We start from the raw sequence: 22,480 nt of genomic DNA on the forward strand, positions 1-22,480 counted from the left end.
GACTGTCATCGTCAATTCACGTTTGTTGTTTTTTTGAAGGATCATGGTGGAGCTTGTCCATCAATTTCTTGCAGGACAAAGACATTAGTAGTGGACAAGTGTCACCTGAATCACAAGGACATTCGTTTATAATGGAGGGAATACGTACAGTATTTGTTGGGATTCGAACCTGTGTGTGTATTGACATGAGAACACCGAATATGCCTTGAATTGACGATTGAAAGCGTCGGGTGAAAGGGTCGCGGAGGGAGGAAGGGGGGTCATGGTCACCGGGAATGAGTGTCCTCGCCGTTTGGGGAGTTTAACAATGTGGGCGGAGTTTAACAAGCTGGGCGGGGTTTAAAATGTGGGCGGAGTTTAACAATGTGGGCGGAGTTTAACAAGGTGGGCGGAGTTTAACAAGGTGGGCGGAGTTTGTGCACGAACAGCTGGAGTCCATCAGCGCGATCGCTGTTTCCAAGAGAATAAACAAGTTTTCAAGACGTGGAGGACCGACGGTATCGTTTGTGGTTGTAACACGGGGATCAGGCCGCGATATCGTGTTGGTGGCGCGGGTGGTCTTCCTTGGAACGTACATGGCTTCCGAGGAGTTGGCGAGGAAGCTCGAGTGGCGTCGACAGGTCGTGTCCGAGGCCGGTTGCACGACCGGCGGTGCGGAGCCGAAGACCGGAGAGGGTTGTTCCACCGCAGGACCGAACGGCGTGCCCGAGGGTCGTGTCCCCGAAGGTGGCGATGCGCGTGACCTGGGCTGCGCAAGCGAAGATTGTGAAGATGGCAAGTTGGCCACGGCGAGCGCCGGGGCAGAATTGGCCGCCAAGTTGACCCGTCGGGGAGATATGTTGGCAGGTCGACCCGTAGCACGGGTCTCGCTCCCGAGAAGGTTCTGCCCATCCTCTGAGTTCGGAGAATTTTCCAGGAAACGGATGAAAGCCGTGGAGGCGATGTTCAAAAGGTGAGTGTGCACCCCTTTTGGGGTCATTGTAATATTAGTTGTATTGTTAGATTTATCCCTTTTGGGGTCATTGTAATATTAGTTGTATTGTTAGATTTATCCCTTTTGGGGTCATTGTAATATTAGTTGTATTGTTAGATTTACCCCTTTTGGGGTCATTGTAATATTGGTTGTATTGTATGATTTATCCCTTTTGGGGTCATTGTAATATGAGTTGTATTGTTAGATTTACCCCTTTTGGGGTTGCACTCTGTGACAACTGTGACCTACTGACCTCATTGCTCGTGATTGAGCATTTTCTTTTCCTTGGTTGCACATTCTATTTATTGGGAGCTGTCTGGAGGGGGGGGAGTCAAATATATACCCCCCCTTTTTGCAGCAGGGGTCAGTAAACCATTTGCACTGTGGCTCGTGTACAGGGGAAATTGTAAGTCGTCAGAATCTTTTTTTTTTTTTTTTTTTTTGTATTTTTTTTAATTTTATTTATTTATTTTCTTGCGCACGAACGAGAACACGACCAACATGGATAAGGGCTGTTTAAACATGTCATGAAAGCTTCCGTTAGTGGCTGCACTCGTAGAGTCAGGTCAGGTGTGGGAGCAGGTACCAAAAACAGCACGTAGATGCACTTGCTCCATTATATAGAGTGTTATTCTTCCGGTGGTTGCTAAAGTAGTTTCGAGGGATGATTGATGTCTGATCGACGGTCTCCAATTATTATTATCGATCTTTTTTATTATTATTTAATGGTTGCTGAGGTTTGTAAATGCTTTGCTTCAATTTCTGCGACGTAACTGCTTGTTTTGGGGGGTTTTTTTGGTTTATTTTATATAATTTTGTCGGTTGGACGTTGGGAAGGGGGGAGGAGGTATCCCTGTACAAACATCCAATGCTTGTTGCCTTGACATGACCCTTTCCTTTTCGAAGAAAACGCAATACTTGGGAATATGCAACATTTCTTCACACTCCCAGATGGACTACTTTATTTATTTTTTGTACACCTTGTCAAGGCTCGTATGAGAGCAAACACACAGAATGTACAAGTGGAGCAGGTGAAGAGAGGGAAGGACAAAACAATGGGGAACAGACATTAGATCTGTGAAAGGGAAAGGGATGGGGTATACAAGATGGACATTACAGGGACTTTCAGCAAGCAAAGCAGGGAATTTGAAGGAGGTGGGTTTGGGGTGGATTAATGAGGGTAGAAAAGTTCGAAGATTTGGATGGGGGAAGATAAGATATTGTGGTGAAAAGCTGTTTTGAAGACTGAGGGAAGAGTGAGATTGAAGAGAGTGTGGGAGTTCATTCCAAAGGTGGGAAAAAAGAGGAATGTGAAGGTGAGCAGTGATTCTAGATTTTGGTAGTTTTACCAGAAGGGGTTGCTGGCAGACCTTGAGCACCTTGTGAAAAAAAAAAATATATATATATATATATATATATATATATATATATATATATATATATATGCATATCGGTGGGGGGGGACATGGGGGTGGGGGTATATCGCAGACAGAGCAGTGGGGGGGGGGGTGCCATATCGCGGACAGAACTGTGGGGAGGGGTGAGGCCAGAGAGGAGATGGTACAAGACAAAAACCATGGACCTGCCTGCAGTTAGCGAGTGAGAGGCCCAATGACTCGGCTTCATCACAGATGATACCAGTGATCCTAAATGCCTTGGTTTCCACAGCGTGAAGCCGAGAAAGGTAAGAGGCAGGAGCACCAGCCCAGAGCGGAGAGTAGTACTCCATCAAGCTGTGCATGAAAGCTTTGTACGTGGTCAGGAGCTCAGGTATGCCAAGGAAGGATTTGCGCCAGCTACCTTGACCGTTTTACATTTACAACCTGCTTCATTCTTCTTTGATTCCTCTGTCGCCCTACTAAGGGGAAATGTCATATTTGAATTTGTTGCTTCAATTTGGAATACTGAATATACATGCCAAAGCCTATTGAGCAAAGGTTCTTTTATGGGTGGCATTGGTTGTCGTCATCATCGTTGTTATTGTTGTTTCGTGGTGGATTGCTTGGTACACAATTTATATTTTGTGATCATATATATATATATATATATATATATATATATATATATATATATATATATATATATATATATATATATATATATATATATATATATATATATATATTGGGCATTTTTACCCATCACTTAACTGACGGATTTAATCAAAAGACAATATGTTGTGCTTCACAAATATTCTGCTTTATTCACCCTATCATTTGTGCTCGGACATCTTCCATCCACCACCATCACCACCTTCGTCAACCAACTTCTTATTGAGGGCCGCAATTATTCCCACTTACTTGCAGGGTTTACCGGAGGAAAGCTTGGCCCAAGTCTTTCATGAACTACCTGGTCAGGCCTGACATTCAATTAAGGTTATGGCAGAAATTTGTGGTTTTTGCCAGGGTGCTGGCAATAGCTCACCTATTTGCAAACATGTGTATATGTATATATGTGTGTGTGTATGTATGTATATATGTATATATATATATATATATATATATATATATATATATATATATATATATATATATATATATATATATATATATATATATATATATATATATATAATTTGCTTTTGACCTCTTTCCCTCCTCCTCCCACCATGCCTTTTTTTTTTTATTTTTTTTTTTATTTTTGTCCCCTCCCTGTATTGTAAGCAACATGTTCTGTGAATGTTGCCCTCAGTTTTTGATGTGGACTTGCCTGGGTGTTCATGGTTCCTCCATTGGATGAGTGCCAGATGAGCACTTAAGACCTGACACTGAGCTCGTCTCGTCTGACTCCGCTATAGATCGCAGCACTGCGTTACCAATTACAGCTCCATTACCTGTACTTTGTGGACCCATTTATGCTGCCTATCCACAAATTGACTTGGCTCGGGAGAGTAGGCTGCATAACCTGGTTTTGAAATCTTATCTTGTTCATCCTGCTGTGAACTGTGGGTCAATCCTGCCTGCACAAAATACTATTTAATTATTTATTTATTTTTCTTCTCCTCGTTCCTCCGTAATTGACAATAGTGTCAAAAGCGCCCTTGTTTAAACTTCAAATATTTTTTTTTGACAACTTTGTTTGAAATATTGCACCATGCTTGTCTTTCACTTTTTGTTTTTGGCCACAAAAAAACTCCCTTGCTTGAGCCTTTGAGAACTTGTTTCCTGATTGTATTATTATTATTATTTGTATTATATATATATATATTTTTTTCCCCTTGGAAATTAATGTTTGTTATTGCACAATTTTTCCTTGTGTTTTGCATTGCCCAAGCTTGAATCTAACATGGTTTTGGCTTTACTAGTTGTGGCAATAGTTACTTCTGCCACCAAAGGTGAACGAGGTTGTTTTCACCTCTGTCTTTCTTTGTCTGTCTGTGTGCAGGATATCTCAAAAAGTTGTGGATGGATCCAGATTTAATTTGGCAGGCAGGTTGAGTGTGTGACAAGTGCGAATTGATTAGATTTTGGTGAAGATCCAGTTCTGATCATTTTTAAAGTGATTATTCACCATTGAGAGGGCCAATTTAAACGACACATAGCATGGAATTTCAAAAATTTAATGGGCCTGATATCTTCTCATGGATCAGGCATGATGTGGTGGAGGTATGTACTCTACCGAGTGGCCTTCAAGTGAGGGCATGCACTCGCCTGAGCTATTTGCCTTAATTCGAACCTCGACCCAGAAACAGTCGCCCGAGTGGGCGAGTCATCCATGCGTGCACCATCCATCGGAACGACGTTAAGCCGGAGGATCCTTCTGCCAGCGTTGATTTTTTTTTTTTTTTTTTTGTGGTCATCACAGGTCCCACGGTGTCTTTTGTGAAGAGTAACTTAAGTGAGTTATTGCCGGCACCCTGAACAAAGAAAATTTGTCAACTCGGTCAAACATTGCATCTGGGAAGCTGGTTCATGAAATACTTTGGTTGAAATATTCCCACAAGGTTGGAATTGTTGGGGCTGCTAAAGAGGTAGCTGTAGCTCCTGTAAGAGCATGTAGTGAATTTTAATGATGCCTTGGTGATGAGCTTGCTGTTATCTGAACTTGCTTCTATGTAAATTGTAAGCTTCCAGCTTGACAACTTGTTACCTTGTCAGGTTAACTTTATCTTCATGCAAAACACTAATACTTTTAGCAAGTGAAAGAATCTGTGGTTTATGTTTTATAATTCTTGTATTTGCAGGTTTTTCCACCCCCCCTCCCCAAACTGCTTGGGGTGTGAGGGGGGGGGGAGGTGGGCCTGCTTGTGGGCTGTTAAAAGCCCTTGGAGTGGTGTTCATTGCGGTTTGGCTTGTCTGAATAGCACTTCTGTGTTCCAGCATTTGCAAAATGCCACTACTGTGCATTTAAAAGGGTGGCCTTTTTGTTGGCTGTAAAAATTGACCGCTACTTATTCCTGTGATACCCACTCTCGGATTGCATTTCCAGTGGCTTTCCTTTTTATATTTACAACCTGCTTCATTATCCTTTGATTAGTCTTCAACATTCTACAATAATGACTTCCCAAGCATCTCATGATCTCTTCCACCACCACTTCCTGTTGATGTCGTAGCCACTTCTGAAACTTAACTTTTCATTTTCAGTGATTTACTGAAAATTGATGTGTTTCAACCAGGTCTGTGCTTTGGGACTTTATTTATTTATTTTTTTCCTGTGTTCTGTTTCAGATGTTTTCATTTTGGTCTAAATTGACACCAAACCATGGATGGTGTGCATGGGAATGTTGAACAATTATTTAAAATTATAGTCTGTCTGAAATGCAGCAATGTTGAGTTTCTGGATTTTTATTTTTTTTGTTTGCTAGCTATCGTGCGCAGCCTGTGGCTGCTGGTTGCATAATTTTCTGGGGTCGTAGCTATGCTGCTGATGTGCACCGAGTACTCATTTAGCTGATTTCGGAAGGATGACAGGCCAAGTCGACCTCAACTAGTATTGATTCAACGGCTGACAGAGGCTCGAACTCAAGACCCTTCGGTGTTAAGCCAGCCACCTTAACCGCTAAGCCAACACCAGGCTTTCTCGTTTGTTGTCGAGGAAGGTTTTAAAATCTAATCCTGAGTAACATTGCAGTTTCTTGGAAGTGGTTTTTCTGTATAAAAATTGTCAGTTGCTGTTTGAGGTGGAATCTGCTCTGAAATGGCCCTCTGTCACTTAAACCTGCCCATGTGGGTTTTTTTTTTATTTTTTTATTTTTTATTTTTTTTTAAGGATCTCAAAATTGTAACGCAAGAGAGCTCCATATAATGTAATACATGAAATCGATAAAACTCTGATCTGATAAAAAAAATTTCAAGTGATTGTACGATATGTCTAGCCTGTGTTTGAATCCTGACCCAGCTATAAGCTTTCATCCCAGTGTTTCACACATGGGGTGATCCATCAATGTGTGTGCAGTCCCTTGGATAGACGTTAAACTGGGCGTCCCATCTACTGGCATTGGTTGATTGATGTTAAAGATCCCATGGTGTCCATCATCAAGAGCAGGCAAGCCATCACCGTGGCCACCTTCCAACTTCCTCCCCTAACCTTAGTCGAATGTCGAGCCTAACCAGCTGGTTCATGAAAGACTTTGGCCAAGTTTCCCTCTGCCATACCCACAAGTGTGTTTGCGTCCATGTCACCTGATGTTATTTCGTTCATATGTAGTGTCATAAGTCTGAGGGTGCAGCTGTGCCGCTGATGTAGTGCCCTCTGCTGATTCGGGCAGGAATTTTGCCATGGTGCCAGCGATAGCTCGCCTAATATTCATGAAGGACACCATGGGATCTTTAATGTCCACCAACTAATGCTGGCAGGTGGTACGCCCATTTACCGTCCGTCTGAGAGACGACCCACACACATTGATGAATCTCCTTGCCTGTGAAACATCGTGATTAGCACCCAGGTGAGTTTACATACCTCTAGGCCATCCTGTCAACCCCATTTAGGCTTAGGTAAACCATCAAGAAGATTGATGTTTAAAGCTTTAGTAAAAAAAAAATAACCTGGGAGTGCACCATGGCAATATTGGGCCAAATGGCCACATTGAAATTTTTTTATTGTGCTATTGACCTCAGTGTGAAAATAATATGGTGCAGAAAATTATTGGCAATTGCCCCAGGGGTATGGAATTTTTACAGAAAACACATGCACGCACACACTTCGTCTGGTGGTTCAAACCCTGGTTGAGTCGTACCAAAGACTCAACAACAACAAAATAAACTAAAATGGCACTTAGTGCATACCTCTGCCAAACTGGATCCGGATATTCACCAAAATCTCATCCGCTTGTTCTTGTCACTTGATCATCTCCTCCACATAGTTTTGTCATCACACATCCACAACTTCTTCTTTTTTTAAAATTTTAAATATGCTCTATATTATTTTGGGCCCCTTATATCGACGGTGAAGAATCGCTTCTAATATTAAAAATTCTCGCATCTGGATCCTCACCAAAATCGACTTGATTCGTCCTTGTCACACACCCAACCTGTCCACCAAGTTTAATCCTAGTCTGTCCAACTTTTTGAGATAACCTGCTCAGACGGACAAGGGTGAAAACATAACTTCTGTCCGCCTTTGGTGTTGGAGGTAACAAAATGGTACATGTTGCTCCCTTGACACTCAGCATTTCAAAGGATAGAGCATGGACAAACCACCCAGTGTAGCCCTTGCCAAGAATCTGCTTCTGCAACACCAACGCTCTGTAAAGTGTGGTTAAAAAAAAAAAAGAAGTATATATCTCGTCTTTGGTTTGGATTTTCTTTAAAAGGAAGTTGAAGTGAGAAGCATTTTGCACTTGTGCTAATAATTCAACACAGGCTTTGTTTGGAGAGCTTCATCGTAATCTCAATATTGTGCTGTATGGGAGCCATTGATCAAATGTTGAATGTTTCCTTGCTCTTCTGAAGCAGTGGCTTTGTTTTGTTAGGATTGTGCTGTCCCATGTTCCTTGCTGTTTTAAAGTGGTTCAACTCTTTAGCGTAACCTAGTGAAGGGGCGTGTGTGTGTGTATATGTGTGTGTGTGTGTGTGTGTGTGTGTGTGTGTGTGTGTGTGTGTGTGTGTGTGTGTGTGTGTGTGTGTGTGTGTGTGTGTGTGTGTGTGTGTGTGTGTGTGTAACTGAACCTGGGAACCTTCGAGGTGCTGCACGACTGATTATGTGCTTCCTGTATATCGCAGCACCAAGATGTTTGAGGAACCCTTTAAAATGTTCTTGGCATTTCCAGTGATGTATGTTGCATGGCCTTTTCACAACAGTAAATGCATTCTCCCAGTTCGTCATGTTAAGGGTAAGAGGATAGGAAAGTCTTCCGTGTTCCTCCTCCCTCCCCCCTCGAAACCTTTTCACAAGAGCTTTTATTATTTGCCTCTTCGTTTATTTATTTATTTATTTATTTTGTTCCATCCCCCCCCCCCCCTTCCCCATATCTCATTGTTGTTGAACAACACCCTGAATAAAAGTTGTATTGACCTTGGTCATGTCTTGCAAACCTACTTGACATTTTCTAACTTTTTTTGGGGGGGGGGGGGGTTCCAAGTTTAATTTTTATTTATTTAAATCTGGGCCTTTAAAAAATAAAATCCTTTTTATTGTAACTGAGTCGATTCTCTGGATGCATATGTCAATTGGGTTTGTGTATACATTATTTATTTCCTTGTTTTGCTGCTTGGGGTGCTGTGTGCCTTTCTTCACTTGGAAACAGGATTTCATGGTTGACCATTGGCTGATCTAGAAATTTAGAATTATGACAGATTGTCAGAGCTGTTGAGCACACCTTTAATGGATATGCCTCCTTGAAGACTTCCTGTGTATATATTGGTATTAGGGGTCCAAGCTGACAGGCGAGAAGCTCATTGTTCTTCGGGTTATCATTCTGACTGTACGCAAATGGTATGAGTGGCCACAAAATCCCTATGATTGCACTTAGAATTTTGAATTTTTCTCCATGTTCTTCTGGACATCTTCCATGTTGAGGGTTGGAGGTCCTAAAAACAGCCCCTGACAGCTGTTTTGAGGTCTTCATCTGTCAAGAATCAGCTATCGTGCTGTTTTCAGCTATCCTACAACAAGATTGTGCACCAGCACATTATGCTCACGGTTGGAGAATATCTCGACAATGGGTTGGACGTGGATCTGAGATGGTGTGGCCTCCTTGAAGTCTGGACTTAACATGTGACAACTCGCTTTGGGGCATTGTGAAAGAGGAAATTTCTCATCTCCGCCTAACAGATGAAGACCTCAAAACAGCTGCTATTATGACCTCCAACCCTCAACATGGAGAAAAATTCAATCTTATGCAGATAATGGAGGGAAGCATACAGATAAATTCTAACTGCGTGCATAGGGACTTTGTGGCCACTTTGTATATGTGTGTGTGTGTGTGTGTGTGTATATATATATATATATATATATATATATATATATATATATATATATATATATATATATATATATATATATATATATATATATATATATATATATATATGTACGTGGTTCTGGGAACCGAGAACCCAAGGTACAGCGGCACACAACATACAGCAGTTCCCGAGTCAGTTATTTCTTTATTACATGTTTCAGATGGGATCCTTCCCTTGTGTCTAATGGGTTACAAAGTGAATGGGGGTGACATCACCCCTGAGGTGATTGTGAGGTATTAGTTGTTTTTGCTTTTTGGTTCCCCCGCCCCCCCCATTATCTTCCTTGTACATGATCTTCTCCTCGCTCTGAGCAGCCTAATTTGCACATGTGCGCCAAAACCAAACTGAAATTTCAACCACCATAGCCTTATTCACCACAATTCTCGCATGTCAGCAATAACCACCCTGCCTGCTTCAAATACACACCGGACTCTATTTCCATTTAAGCTCGCCTTTCCAGCCTTCTTCCAAAATACAAATCTCTATCAACCAACGACGATGCTTCGACTCCACAACCACACCGACCATGCATGTCTCACCACTGCAAACCGCCTTCCTGCACCTTGGTACCATCATCTCGCTTTGCCCACAGACACCTTTGGTTCACACTCGTACCCACGCCCGGCACTGCCACAAACAAAGCCTTTTCACCAAGGTGCAAGTGTGCGCTTACCATTCCAGCATATTTCTCTATCAGCAGGGACCGCTCAATTATCCATAAAGCTATCCGCGCCCTTCCCAGGCATTCAAACGACAGACGGGGTCCTCTACACGTTGACCCCATGTGAGTTGGGAGCTTATGTGCATACCATGTTCGGAGGACATGTGGAAGCTATTCCAAATCGACACTCGTGGACGGGGGTGACGTCACCCTGGAGCACATTTGGCCCGATGGCCATACCGTACCCCAAGGAAAGATGGTGGTGCGTGACCCCTGCTCTTGGGCACCACACCTACAAAGAGGTGGGTATTCACCCTTGAACCCCCTCCCCCCTCCTGAGGCCCTTAAATAATGGAGTTAGTTCCTGGAAGCACCACACGAATACTGTATGAATACCCCTCGTCTTCGCTGTCTCGCATGCTTTTCCTCGTTTCCTTATCAATAAACCAGTGTTAATTGTTTAGTTCAACCTGCTTATTCTGTCCTTTCCTCCACAGTCTGCATTCTTGTTGGACAGGAAGTTTTACCCCATGCTCTCATTAGCTGTCGTTATCCAGTGTGCTCCGTTTCGCTCGGCAGTAGTCAGAGTGCACGTTGAGGGCATGGACCTCAATTGATTGAGTCAGCTCCTCAGGTATCGGACGTAGAACCCTGTTCGAGTTGACAAAGTTGAATAACGTTTGTGGTTGCTTTGCAACCCTTTGGGCCACGGAGTTGTCTGCAGCACATCGGCTTGCAGGGCTGGGCGTTCAGTTTGTTGTCCTTGTGTGCCAGATCTGCCCAGGTTCTGTTGTCTTGTCTGTCCTCATGTTGTATTTTATTACGAGGCATTTTTCCGATTTTTTTTTTTGCCTCCCATGCATTGCACCACCAGGTTTGGCTGCCATTTGGGTGATCCTTGGTGAGATTGAATGCAGTAACATAAACACTGTTTCGGGATCCGTGGTTTGTTTTTCGAGCACCTGGCTCAGAATGGTCTGTTAACAGACCCCAGCTCTGACAATATTTATACAGTGGATGCAAACACTTCTGAAATGTTAACATTTGAAAGCAAGGGGCCATGTATTATGTTTGCATATGGGTGGTTGAGTAGGTCATATAGAATATAAAAGGGGTGAGTGATGGGTATGTATGGAGTAGTCTTTGAAATGGTCTGTGGCACTTCAAACACCCCCATATTTGTGGAGGTAATATATAGAAGGCTTCAATTCTACTGCATAAATGGTTTTATTTTTTTTTTTTAAGGTTTGCATGGACTTCCAAGTTTTTTTGTTTTTTTTTAAGCTGAAATAAGGATGCTTTGAGTAGTCTTGCTGAGTTACATGTCAAGACATGTTCAATTTTGAGCAAAGATGGCATTTTGATGTCCTCCTGCTGACAGTATTCAAGCCTAAGGTATCGGGGGGATTGTGTTCAATTGGTAATGGTTTGCGATGGAAACTATTGTGGTGACTATTTATGTATTCAAATATGTTGATCAATTGAGTCCCCATATGCTTCATTCATGCATCCCACCCCCTCCACCACCCAATTTCTCCAAACTCCTCCCTTCTCTTCCACCCTATTTTAATTTCCTCAATTTAGCTCCTTCCCAACGTATATGTAATAATTTTCTGACCCCGAGTGCTTCAACAAATGGAGAGAAAAAAAACAATTGACATCATTCTGCAGTGACTGATGAGTTTGTTCTGGAAATGAAGTAGTGCAAATGAAATTTGTGGTACCTTGCACAAATGGTGGTTACTTTCGGGAGTGTTTGTTCATTAGCTCGTCCTTGTTATGATTGCCATAATCTGTCATCTGCTCGTGGCAACATTGGTCCAATTGGCTGCAAGATTGCCACATGTGGGGCCATTATGAGTGTTTGGCTTTGAAATTGGCAAACCATATACGGGACTGTTCCAGTGGAGCCCATTCTGTCTGGAATGCATCCTGATAACCCTGGAGCATTTCCTTTGTCCAGTTTGGAGTGATTGAAGAGACCAAAGGTCAACTTCTGTTTGGGAGGCAGCAGAAGGGTGACATATATTTGCCCTTTAATATCCCTCTGCATTACTTTAAGATTTCCTCCAGTTTTGAATCCGCTTAACTGTCCAACAAATACGGTGTAGAAATAGCACACTTATCTTTCAGCAATCTAGTCTGGGCAATTCCCGACCCGACTCAACCGTTTGTTTGATCGGTTCTTTGCAGGCAAGGAATTTCGTTCGTGCGCCGTCCCTGATCGTTGTTGGCAACACATGCAAATTCCCTCAAAATATTAATCAAGCACACATTGCTCTGTCTTCAAGTCCAGGTCAAAATTAAACCTAACATTTGGAGTTAGGGCTCCGAGATGACACGAGTGTGTTTTTATTTATATATATATATATATATATATATATATATATATATATATATATATATATATATATATATATGCTTGTTTTATCAAACTTTGTGTACTTAAAACACAAATTGGCATTATTTTGAAAAGATTCTATTTGTTTAAAAGCTTTTGATCAAACTACTTTCAGTACTTTACCTTGTGCAGTAATATACCCAATCCTCTTAGGATGTTTTTCTGTGAACAAAACTTGTATAAATGGTTTGACTTTTGTCATTGCATTTGATTTGATTTGATTTGAACTTGTTGTCCCACCCCAAGGTACGATTCAACCAAAGATGGCTACATAGACCTGATGGAGTTAAAGTTGATGATGGAGAAGCTTGGAGCTCCACAAACTCATCTAAACCTAAAAAACATGATCATGGAAGTGGATGAAGACTTTGATGGGAGACTGAGTTTCCGGGAGGTAATGACCTGGCAAACAAAATGTGAACAACTTTCAAACGGTCAAGCTCAACTTGGTCTGACTTTGGTAGTGCAACAGATGTCTAGCTTTGGTCACTTTAAATAAATGGTCTATCTCGTGTCGTGTTTCGGATTTAAATTGAAGGAATCTCAAATTAGAAATCGCATTCTTCATGGCCAGAATTTGATTGCTTATGAAATTGGAGAGGTTTCTGGAAGCGTTTTGTTGAAGCTTAGTTAGTGTTCGGAGAGTTCAGTTGGTCATTAAACAGTTTACTTTTGCACTTGTTTTTTGGCTTTAAAATCTAAATGTGCTGTTCGGTCCAGTGTTGAGGTAACTAGACTTGCCCAGTCTTGTGGGTTTGAATCTTGCTGAAAGCAGCAGTATTAATGGTTTGTATTCTAAGCTTCTCAACTTCATGCTGTTTTTAAATTTGTATTATTATAAGCCTCGTGTTGGCTCACCGGTTAAGGTGGGTGGCTTAAGATCTTAGAGTCGTGATTTGGAGCTCCTGTCGTTCCGTTAAATAGCATCAGGTGGGTTGGCTCAGCCCGTCATTCTTCTGAGGTCGGCAAAATGAGTACCAGCTTACTGGGAACAGGGGCACTGCATCAGCAGCGCAGCTGTGCTCCCAGCAGCCATAGGCTGCATACAAATAATGATAATTTCAGGAACATTGCCAGGAGGAAATTTATTTTGGTTTAAAACCCAGCGAGCTTGTTAATGTCAGGCATAGCTGTCCATTTCTGCAAAACGTTGCTTCTGTTTTAACCTATATATGGGTAGATGTATGATGGTACATCAATTTAAACATCAAGTGTATAACATAGATGCTTGGAAGGAGTAATTGGTTTAAAAGAAAAGACTAGAATATGCCAAAAAGCAGGAGTTTGATTTCCCACCCGGGATGGTTGCTATCATGTGTCTGCAGTCATCTTTGCGCATTCTTACTGCTGGTATTCAAACTATTTGCTTTCTTCCAATGTTTTTGTTGGAAAAAAAAAATAGAATCTTGTCAGAGATGAAAGAGTTGAATACAAATAAATAGTGGGAAGCAGTTATAGTCTGGGATGGGTTTATCTGTCCTGTCAATCCAGTCTGGTCCACTACATGCGATGAGAGTTCACACAGTGGATTTGCGATGGGCATGGAATGATTGTCTGCAGAAAGGGTAATACCCCCAAAAATCCATCCAACAATGAATAATTAACTGTGCGCCTTTCTGTGCCGGGTTTTTTTTTTTATTAAATAAAAATGTTTCCAATTTGGTCTGCAGGATCTCCATCATTGCTGATGCGAAACTAGTTTCCTTGTACAGTTGTTTCTTGGCTCAACCACATCACCAACCACAATGCAAGGGCTCACTTTGTCCATTGCTCTGTTACTGCATGGTTATTATCATCTCTGCCTTGCACATGTTACCACATCCCACCCCACCTCCAACAACAAAAAAAAAACTTCTCGTATACCTTTGATCTTTGCCCACCTTTTGCATTTGATGACTAGAAGGGCACTCGGTAGAGTGCATACCTCTGCCAGGCTGAATAGTTTACATTTTTTATACCAGTGAAAGGTCATGATCTTTATTCAGACATGAACCAAAACCGAATCGGCTTGTTCTTGTCACCGAACCAACTTATTCCCTTCGTTTTGTCATAACTCGTCCAAAACCTTTTGAAATATGATTATGTATATACACATGTTTTTGGCCCTAATCTCTCTGGTGAAGAATCGTTAAAAAAATATATATATAATTAATACACCAGGGGGTTGACTCAGCCTGTCATCCTTCCGAGATCGGCGAAATGAGTACCAGTGTACTGGGCCGGTGTGTACCATATCCCTGTGTCGTAAGAGGCGACCAGGGTTGTGTCAGGAAGGGCATCCAGTGTAAAACCTGTGCCAAATCACTATGCGGATCATATGAATGACCCCTAACGGGAGCAGCCAAAAGAAGAAGAAGAAGATTATATATACGGTATATAATAATCCTCGTATCCGGATCTTCACCAAAAGTGAATCTATTTGTCCTTGTCACACCCCAACTGTCCACCTAATTTCGTCTGAATCCATCTAACTTTTTGATATCTTGCTCAGACAGATAGGAGTGAAAATAAAAACTTGAATGAAGCCATTTGTTAACATGTGGTGTACGTTTTTTTTTTTTCTATGGGAGGGAAGCTCAAATGGATTTGTGGCCTGGATTTGCAAGAAAAAGAAAAAAAAGTCATTGGTGTTGCATCATCTCTTTTTTCCAGTTTTGTATTGCTGTCTCCAGAAAAACAAATTCTGGGATAAAATGTACATGAATAACTGAATTGCAATATAGAAAGTTTTATCCTGTGCAGCTGGAGTTGGAGGGTAGGCTCTTATTTGATCACCTGCCCTGCCACATTGCTCTCCACACAACGGTGACATAGTGTTGGTATGAAGAGTTGGGTAATGCACATCATCCTTGCTTTGTTTGTGAGTATAAGCGTGAGATGTTGATTTGCCTAAAACAGCCTCACGCTGTACCAATGCACCAGTCGGAAGCTTTGCATTTGAAGATGCTCATTTTAAATGGTAGCTTGTGATGAAAGCTTTACAAGCAGGCACTTGTTTGTTTATTGTAAAATATGTATTGCACTTTTTTATTTTAATTTTTGCTGAGCCCCCTTAATACCTCATGCAACTTTTAAACTGGGGGTGGTTTTCTGATTTTTGAGCCATACTGCAGCCATCAGTTATTATGCTGTTGTCTTCCAGATTTGTTGTTTGTAGGATACTTGTGAAAACCAACACAGGGTCATTCCATGTCAAATCATCAAAGCATCTGCCGTCATCTCTCAGATTTTTGTAAAACTTTGGGAACCAATTGGGACCCATGAAAAACGGCAAGAACTCAAATATTTTTGCTAACAGCCTCTTAATTAGTGAGATACAGACTAACGAACTTTGGACTAATTAGCATGACGTCGCGAATTCAAATGGCCATATCTCTAAAAGTATAACACCTAGAGAGCTGGTTTTGGTGTCATTTTAAAGGTATTTTCATGCCCTATGAATTTGTCTGGGCAACATTTTCCTACCTCCAACCACAAAAAAGTTATCACAAAACATAAGCTTCAATCGTGAATCCCCAAAAAATGTATCCTTCAAATTTCCTCCAATTCATCCCAGAGGTACCTTATGATGTCAAGAAGCTTCCACATAAATTTTGTGATGGGCACTCCAATAGTTTCTGTGATTTGAGCAACAATGTACATGTACGTATGGCATATAGGTTCGAAAATCAGCATTTGTAATGTATTATACAATCAATAAGTGAGTTCAAATACACAGTGTTCACGAACCTGACTTAGGCTTTCAATTTCCTCTTCAATGCAGCAACAGCAGCACTTGTTTCTTCCCCTCAGGCCCAGTTGAAAATGAAAGTATATGATACTTCAAAGCAATTGATGGTCGTTCCCTGTGTTCCCTGTCATGGCTAGGTTAGAATGATTGTATAATACATTACAAATGCTGATTTTTCGAACCTATATGCCATACGTACATGTACATTATTGCTCATATCTCAGAAACTATTGGAGTGCCCATCACAAAACTTGTGTGGAAGCTTCTTGACATCATAAGGTACCTCTGCGATGAATTTGAAGGATACATTTTTTGGGGATGCACGATTGAAGTTTATATTTCGTGATAACTTTTTTGTGGTTGGAGGTAGGAAAATGTTGCCCAGACATTCATAGGGCATGAAAATACCATTAAAATGACACCAAAACCAGCTCTCTAGGTGTTATACTTTTAGCGATATGGCCATTTGAATTCACGACATTGTGCTAATTAGTCAAAAGTTTGTTAGTCTGTATCTCACTAATTAAGAGGCTGTTAGCAAAAATATTTGAGTTCTTTCCGGTTTTCATGGGTCCCAATTGGTTCCCAAAGTTTAACAAAAATCTGAGAGATGACTGCAGATTCTTTGATGATTTGACATGGAATGACCCCACAGTATATTGGTCGTTGCTTTAAAAAATGTCATTAAACGATTAGTATATATATATATATATATATATATATATATATATATATATATATATATATATATATATATATATATATATATATATGTGTGGGGGGGGGCGTAGGGGTCTTGGGAGGGTCTGAAATTGTACAGATGGTGTCCAGTTAAAGTTGCATGGAGATAATTTGTTGTGCCTTCCTATTTTCAATCTCTCTTGTTGATATAGAAATGATTCCTTGGTCTATGTTCTTAAAATGCTGCCAATTTTCAAGTGACTGTTTTCAATTAATTTTGGTATTTTTCTCTTCTACATTGTGCAGATGTTTGTTCTCTTGCTGCCTCTCTATGCAAAATGTTTTTTTTTTTTTTGGTAGTTTCTGCTGATATTCCACAAGGCAGCAGCTGGAAAGCTGCAAGCAGAGAGCGGACTCATGGCCCTGGCAATGCTCGCCGAGATAGACGTTTCTGTTGAAGGCGTTAAAGGAGCAAAGGATTTCTTTGAAGCAAAAGTAATTTCTCAACTCTCAAGTGATCTCTTCTGGTTTACTTTGCATTCACTTGTTTGTAATTGAGGGTCACATACATGGGAATTGTGGCAAGGACCCTTTTTAGGATCATGGAAAATGATTTTGTCCTCCTTTGTTTATAGCTGTAGAGGTTTGCTTTCAAACATCTCCACCACCCTTGATGTGATTATTTGTAGTTGTAAATTTGGTCAGAGCAATTGTACATTGGGAAAGGTTTAATTGATCAGTGCAGGTAGTTGAAAATTGGATGAGAGCACTGGCTAATGTCACTATCTATTTAATATTAAAATGTGGCTGAATTCTGTATTTTGCTTTTGGAAGAGCAAACTTTGAAGTTTGTTGCAACTTTATTTATGTTCAAGAGCTATCTATTATATCATTTTCAAGGCAGACATTGGTAGCAATTGGTGTACGATTATACACTGTCTGGATTTGTTGCGTCAGATTTCCATTGGCTTTGTTTGGGTCGAGTGTTACTCATGATGAGAGACATGAAAAGATCTTATCGTATGTCAAATATTAGTAAGGTTTAATCAACCCCACACAGAATGTGCTTTCCTAAAAAAATAGTAGGCCTTATTTAATTTTTGAATGGGGTTAAACAATCTGACAGTGTTAAACAACTCGTTGTGATATAATTGTGACGAATCAATTATTTTATGCGTTTCCCAATTGGCCTGTTACTGGATTTTTAAAGCCAATTTACTCGTGCTTAATGTCAATGTCCCGTACCTCAAATGACGGCGTACAGGCGTTTTGTTTTGTTTGTTTTTATGAACAAAAGGTTTATTACCACAGAGAGCAGAAGGGAGGAAGATGGACACACAGACAGACACACACACACTAAATCGTCCCCTGTTCGGAATCACTCATCTATCTAATCTTATTCATTCACATGAACATGGACAGACACTGCTCGAGGTTAATGAGAAAGATTAGAGAATGTAATTTTTAAAAATTATTATTATTTCATTCTTAGACCTAGCTTTCACCACTTAGATATGAAGGAGAGAGTTGAATGGCCAGAGGTTTATATATATATATATATATATATATATATATATATATATATATATATATATATATATATATATATATATATATATATGTATATGTATGTATATATATATATATGTATATATATATGTATATATATGTATATAGATATATATATATATATATATATATATATATATATATATATATATATATATGTATATGTATATATATATGTATATATGTATATATATGTATATATAACAGTGTGGTCATTCGTGTTGTATATAGTCTTGGCTTTTGGAAGAGCTCGAACATGAGAACGAAAAGGGGGAGAGAATCACAACAGCAGCAGGGTAGGGGGGAAAATAGAGCTGGAAAATTCGGGGGGGGGGAGAAGAAACTAGGTATCGGTGCAAACTGTCAATCGCAGAAGTGGAAGGGAAAACTGGGTGAGAAACAAAAATGAAACTAACAATAAAAACGGGTGGACTTGTAGAGGGTTAATGAGGGTAGAAAATATCATGGGTATGGATAGGGGATGACCTGAGATTGTGCTGAACAGCTGTCTTGAAGCACTGGAGAGATTCTATTCGATGATATGGAAAAGGAAATTTTGAAATTGAAAATCTACTGTAATTGAAATTGTTCAAGAGTTGGATGAAACTGGTGTATATTCTTGCTCAATAAGGCTGCTGCCAGAAAAGCACGAGATTTTGAAAATTGACACAATCTCTACTGCCACCAGGTGCTGTTGATTGGCAGAAGGTTTTTATTCATTTATTTTTTTTATTTTACAACTGGTCGCATTTGGGTCTATAAATGTGTCATGGCTTTATTTTTGTTATCCTCTTCTCACCCACATGTTAATAGGCCATTGTGGCTGCAGAAAGCAGCCGCTTCGAGGCAGAGATCTGTGCAGAGAAACAGCAGAGGCAGAAGGAAGAGGAAGAAAAAAGGCAGCGAATGTTGGCTTTCCGCCAGCTCCAGGCGGCCTTCACCAACTGAGTAGGCCTGAACCATTACCATCACCAATGAACTTTATTTTGACATGTCGTGTACTACTGTAGTGACATGGCACAAAAATGGTTTCTGGCCAGAATCTGCAGGTATGCTGAGTAACAGTTTTGTACACCAGCGTGATGTGTTTTGGTGATATGGTTGGTTTGATTGAAATGTCAAAAGGTTTACCTTGTTAGCCCAATTTATGACAACCAAAAGCCTTCATAGTTTTTTTTTTTTTTTTTTTAAACACAATGCAATACTATTCAAATTTTAACTATTGCAAATATCGTCTGATTAATTATTGTGCTTGCTCATAATTTTTTTTTTTTTTTAACTTGCATCAACCTGTTTTAACTCATTGCTGACTTTTAAACCCTCTTAATGGAGCAACACCACCTTCATTACTAACGTGTTGCTGAAGAGTTTGCCATGTAGGGAAGGATTTTAAACGATTTGAGCATTCTTTTTTTTTTGTTCTCTTTTTTGGTCTTGCTGCACTTTCAATAAAGAAGTTTTCACCTTGTACAGATCTACTGCTCTTCTGGGTTGCTTATTTCAATTCTATGTTGGGTTGTTTTGAAGCATCAAACACTTCTCTACTACTACGACAAAGGGATCAAATGCAGTTGGTGCATTTCCAATTCTGAGGTTGTATCGGTGTAAGTAAACTTTATCATCGGTTGTCTTGATGCAGTAACAAAGGAATCGTATCAATATGTTACCAGTTCAAACACCTTGGTCACCTGCCCTGCCACATTGCTCTCCCTGAATAGTTTACATTTTATGTATGTAGGGTATACAAGAGTGTTCATGCATTCAAATTTCCTGGTACCGCATTAAATCTGCTTGGAGTTGAACTGGAAAAACATTCAATGGAATTAATTTGCTGAGAATGGGAAAAATTTTGCTCTCGCATTATTGGTATCTTCGACTGCCCATGTGCTCACATTCTGATGTATACTAGCACATGGTTAGTCTCGTGATTTGTGCTTTGCAAATGTTGAAGATGCTGTGAACACTCGTTCAACAGCAAGTTGAAAGTGGTTTTATTTCCTCTGCCACCAAAGGTGGACGTTGTTTCTGTTTTCACATCTTTGTTTGTCTGTTTGTGCAGGATATCTCAATAAATTATGGATGGATTCAGACAAAACTTGGTGGACAGGTTTGGTATGTGATGCGGATGAATTGTTTCGATTTTGGTGACTATCCGGATACTAAAATTTTAAGTGATCTTCACAATTGAGACATAGGGCCAAAATGAGTATATATCATGATTTTAAAATGAGCAAGTATCTACAGACCATCTGCAATATAAAATGTGACCAAGCCCTCAACCTTCCCTTCCCAACATCAAGTCTTCAACCCCCACCCTTTCCCTCCTAACTCTGTCCCATCTTTGCTTGTCCTCCCCTCCTGCTCATAAAAGGACATTCTTGTATCAATCCTTCTATATTTAATATTATGTCACTGAGTTTGAAGTTGTCTTCCTTGGAACTTCCTTATCACTCATCAACAAATGACTTTCTGTATTCTGGTGTAATGTCACTGGCAATTTCAAATTGTAGCATTTTTACCACATTTGGGAAAAGTAAACAAATAAAATTAAACCTCAACCTGCATATGTTTGTTTACTTAACATATCTGAATTGCAAATCCATGCACATGTGAAATACAGTAGTTTGAAAAAAAAATTCTGCATTTGCACACGATTCAGCCTTACTCGGGTGAAAATCAAATCTCTTTTCTTTCTTCTGCAATGTGAAAATGTAACTTCTTTGGGAAGTGTATGATAGACCGCTGCCTCGATCGTTCCTGAATAAAACACTTCCTCTGCATGAGTTGTAATCAAAATGTACCTTTATTTTATGATGGACATGTTCAGTTCTCAAATGTACACTTGAAACCTCAGGATGGAATTAATTGGAATTATTAATTAATTGGAACTGCATGGAATTAATTAATTATTTTTATTTAATGGGTTAAGAATTGAAGGTGGAGTCATGAAGCTCCACCCTGGACACAGACAGGCAGGAGCAACTGATGGAGAATATATTGTATACAATATGATGTGGATGAGTTGGGTCAGTGATGAGAACAAGCCAACTTTCACTGAGGTTGGTAGGGGACTTTCCCAACTCCCCCCCCTTCCTTCCCCTTACACTCATTTCCTCTTGCTCATTCTTCATCGAAGTATCCTTTGACTCTGCTGGTGAGTTTCTCAGCTTTCCACTGCCCTAGGTGTTTGTTCTAGCTATTCCACAAGGTTGTGTGTGTGTGTGTGTGTGTACTCATTCATGGGTTCTGCATTCACAGTTTTGCCATTTACCACATTCGCTGGTTTGGTAATTTCTTGAGGAAAATGCCAGGGGCATAGAAAAGGCCCCTTTTATATAGTATATGGTAAACAATAGAAAAGGGACATTCCATGGCTTGTGGGAAATGCCAGGTTATAGAAAAAAGGCACATTAAAAAAAATCTCGTGTGCATGCTGTACCACCCTTATGGTCTTTGGAGGGGCCAAGTTATGCTCTCAACAAGTTCATATCAAGGGGAGCCAAATTGATCACGCATGCACATTATGTTATGCGTTTTCATTTTCAAGGAACAAATAACTTTCCGTATTGATGGGTTTTAACCTATATATGGAGGGTGCCCCTTTATAATGTGAACTTTCTTTTCTATGCCCTTGGCATTTTCCCCAAGAATATCATGGGTGGGAGAAAAAAGTTTTGAAGCAGAAAACAAATACCTATTTTGGGGGACACCCCATCCCCAGCAGGAATTTTCAGTCCCTGTGTTAAACTTGTATATCGAGAAACCATTTCATCTAAAGGAAGTGGCACTTTGTGCATCCCTTGATGGCTGCAGGAGTATCTGCTTATAACACCGACATTGCATACTTGTACCACCCAAGAACAGAACTCAAGCTAATAGTTTTTTCTCATTAGCTATGGCACTTGGGAGGAATTTGTTTCGAAAACCATTAATTAGACGTATTGTATATTCTAAATTTCAGCTCGTTTCAATCAATAGCCTTTGACATATGAGTACCAACATGGTGGTAGGATGGATGGATGGATGGACAGACTGACACAATGTGAATTTCAAGGTTTTTTTC

The 22,480-nt window shown here is 40.2% G+C and overlaps 1 protein-coding gene across 1 annotated transcript; it reads left to right on the forward strand.

Annotated features, from left to right (window-relative positions):
• Positions 1-395: 395 nt before the first annotated feature.
• Positions 396-19,892, forward strand: LOC147018293 (EF-hand domain-containing protein D2-like). Its single transcript, XM_085897819.1, has 4 exons — positions 396-952; positions 12,684-12,831; positions 17,209-17,343; positions 19,231-19,892. Exons 1-4 carry the CDS (start codon positions 576-578, stop codon positions 19,363-19,365), a joined length of 795 nt encoding a protein of 264 aa, XP_085753945.1. The 5' UTR covers positions 396-575; the 3' UTR covers positions 19,366-19,892.
• Positions 19,893-22,480: the final 2,588 nt, after the last annotated feature.

This window comes from Eptatretus burgeri, chromosome 10 (assembly GCF_056783735.1).
Source record: "Eptatretus burgeri isolate ZD-2024b chromosome 10, Ebu_testis_v1, whole genome shotgun sequence".
NCBI classification, from domain to species: Eukaryota; Metazoa; Chordata; class Myxini; order Myxiniformes; family Myxinidae; genus Eptatretus; species Eptatretus burgeri.

Excerpts from the sequence above, each read along its gene's own strand:
- LOC147018293 (XM_085897819.1), top strand. The coding sequence starts at position 576 with ATGGCTTCCGAGGAGTTGGCGAGGAAGCTCGAGTGGCGTCGACAGGTC. Across the intron at positions 953-12,683 it reads GTGGAGGCGATGTTCAAAAG|GTACGATTCAACCAAAGATG; the intron begins GTGAGTGTGCAC and ends TCCCACCCCAAG. Across the intron at positions 12,832-17,208 it reads GGAGACTGAGTTTCCGGGAG|TTTCTGCTGATATTCCACAA; the intron begins GTAATGACCTGG and ends TTTTTTTGGTAG.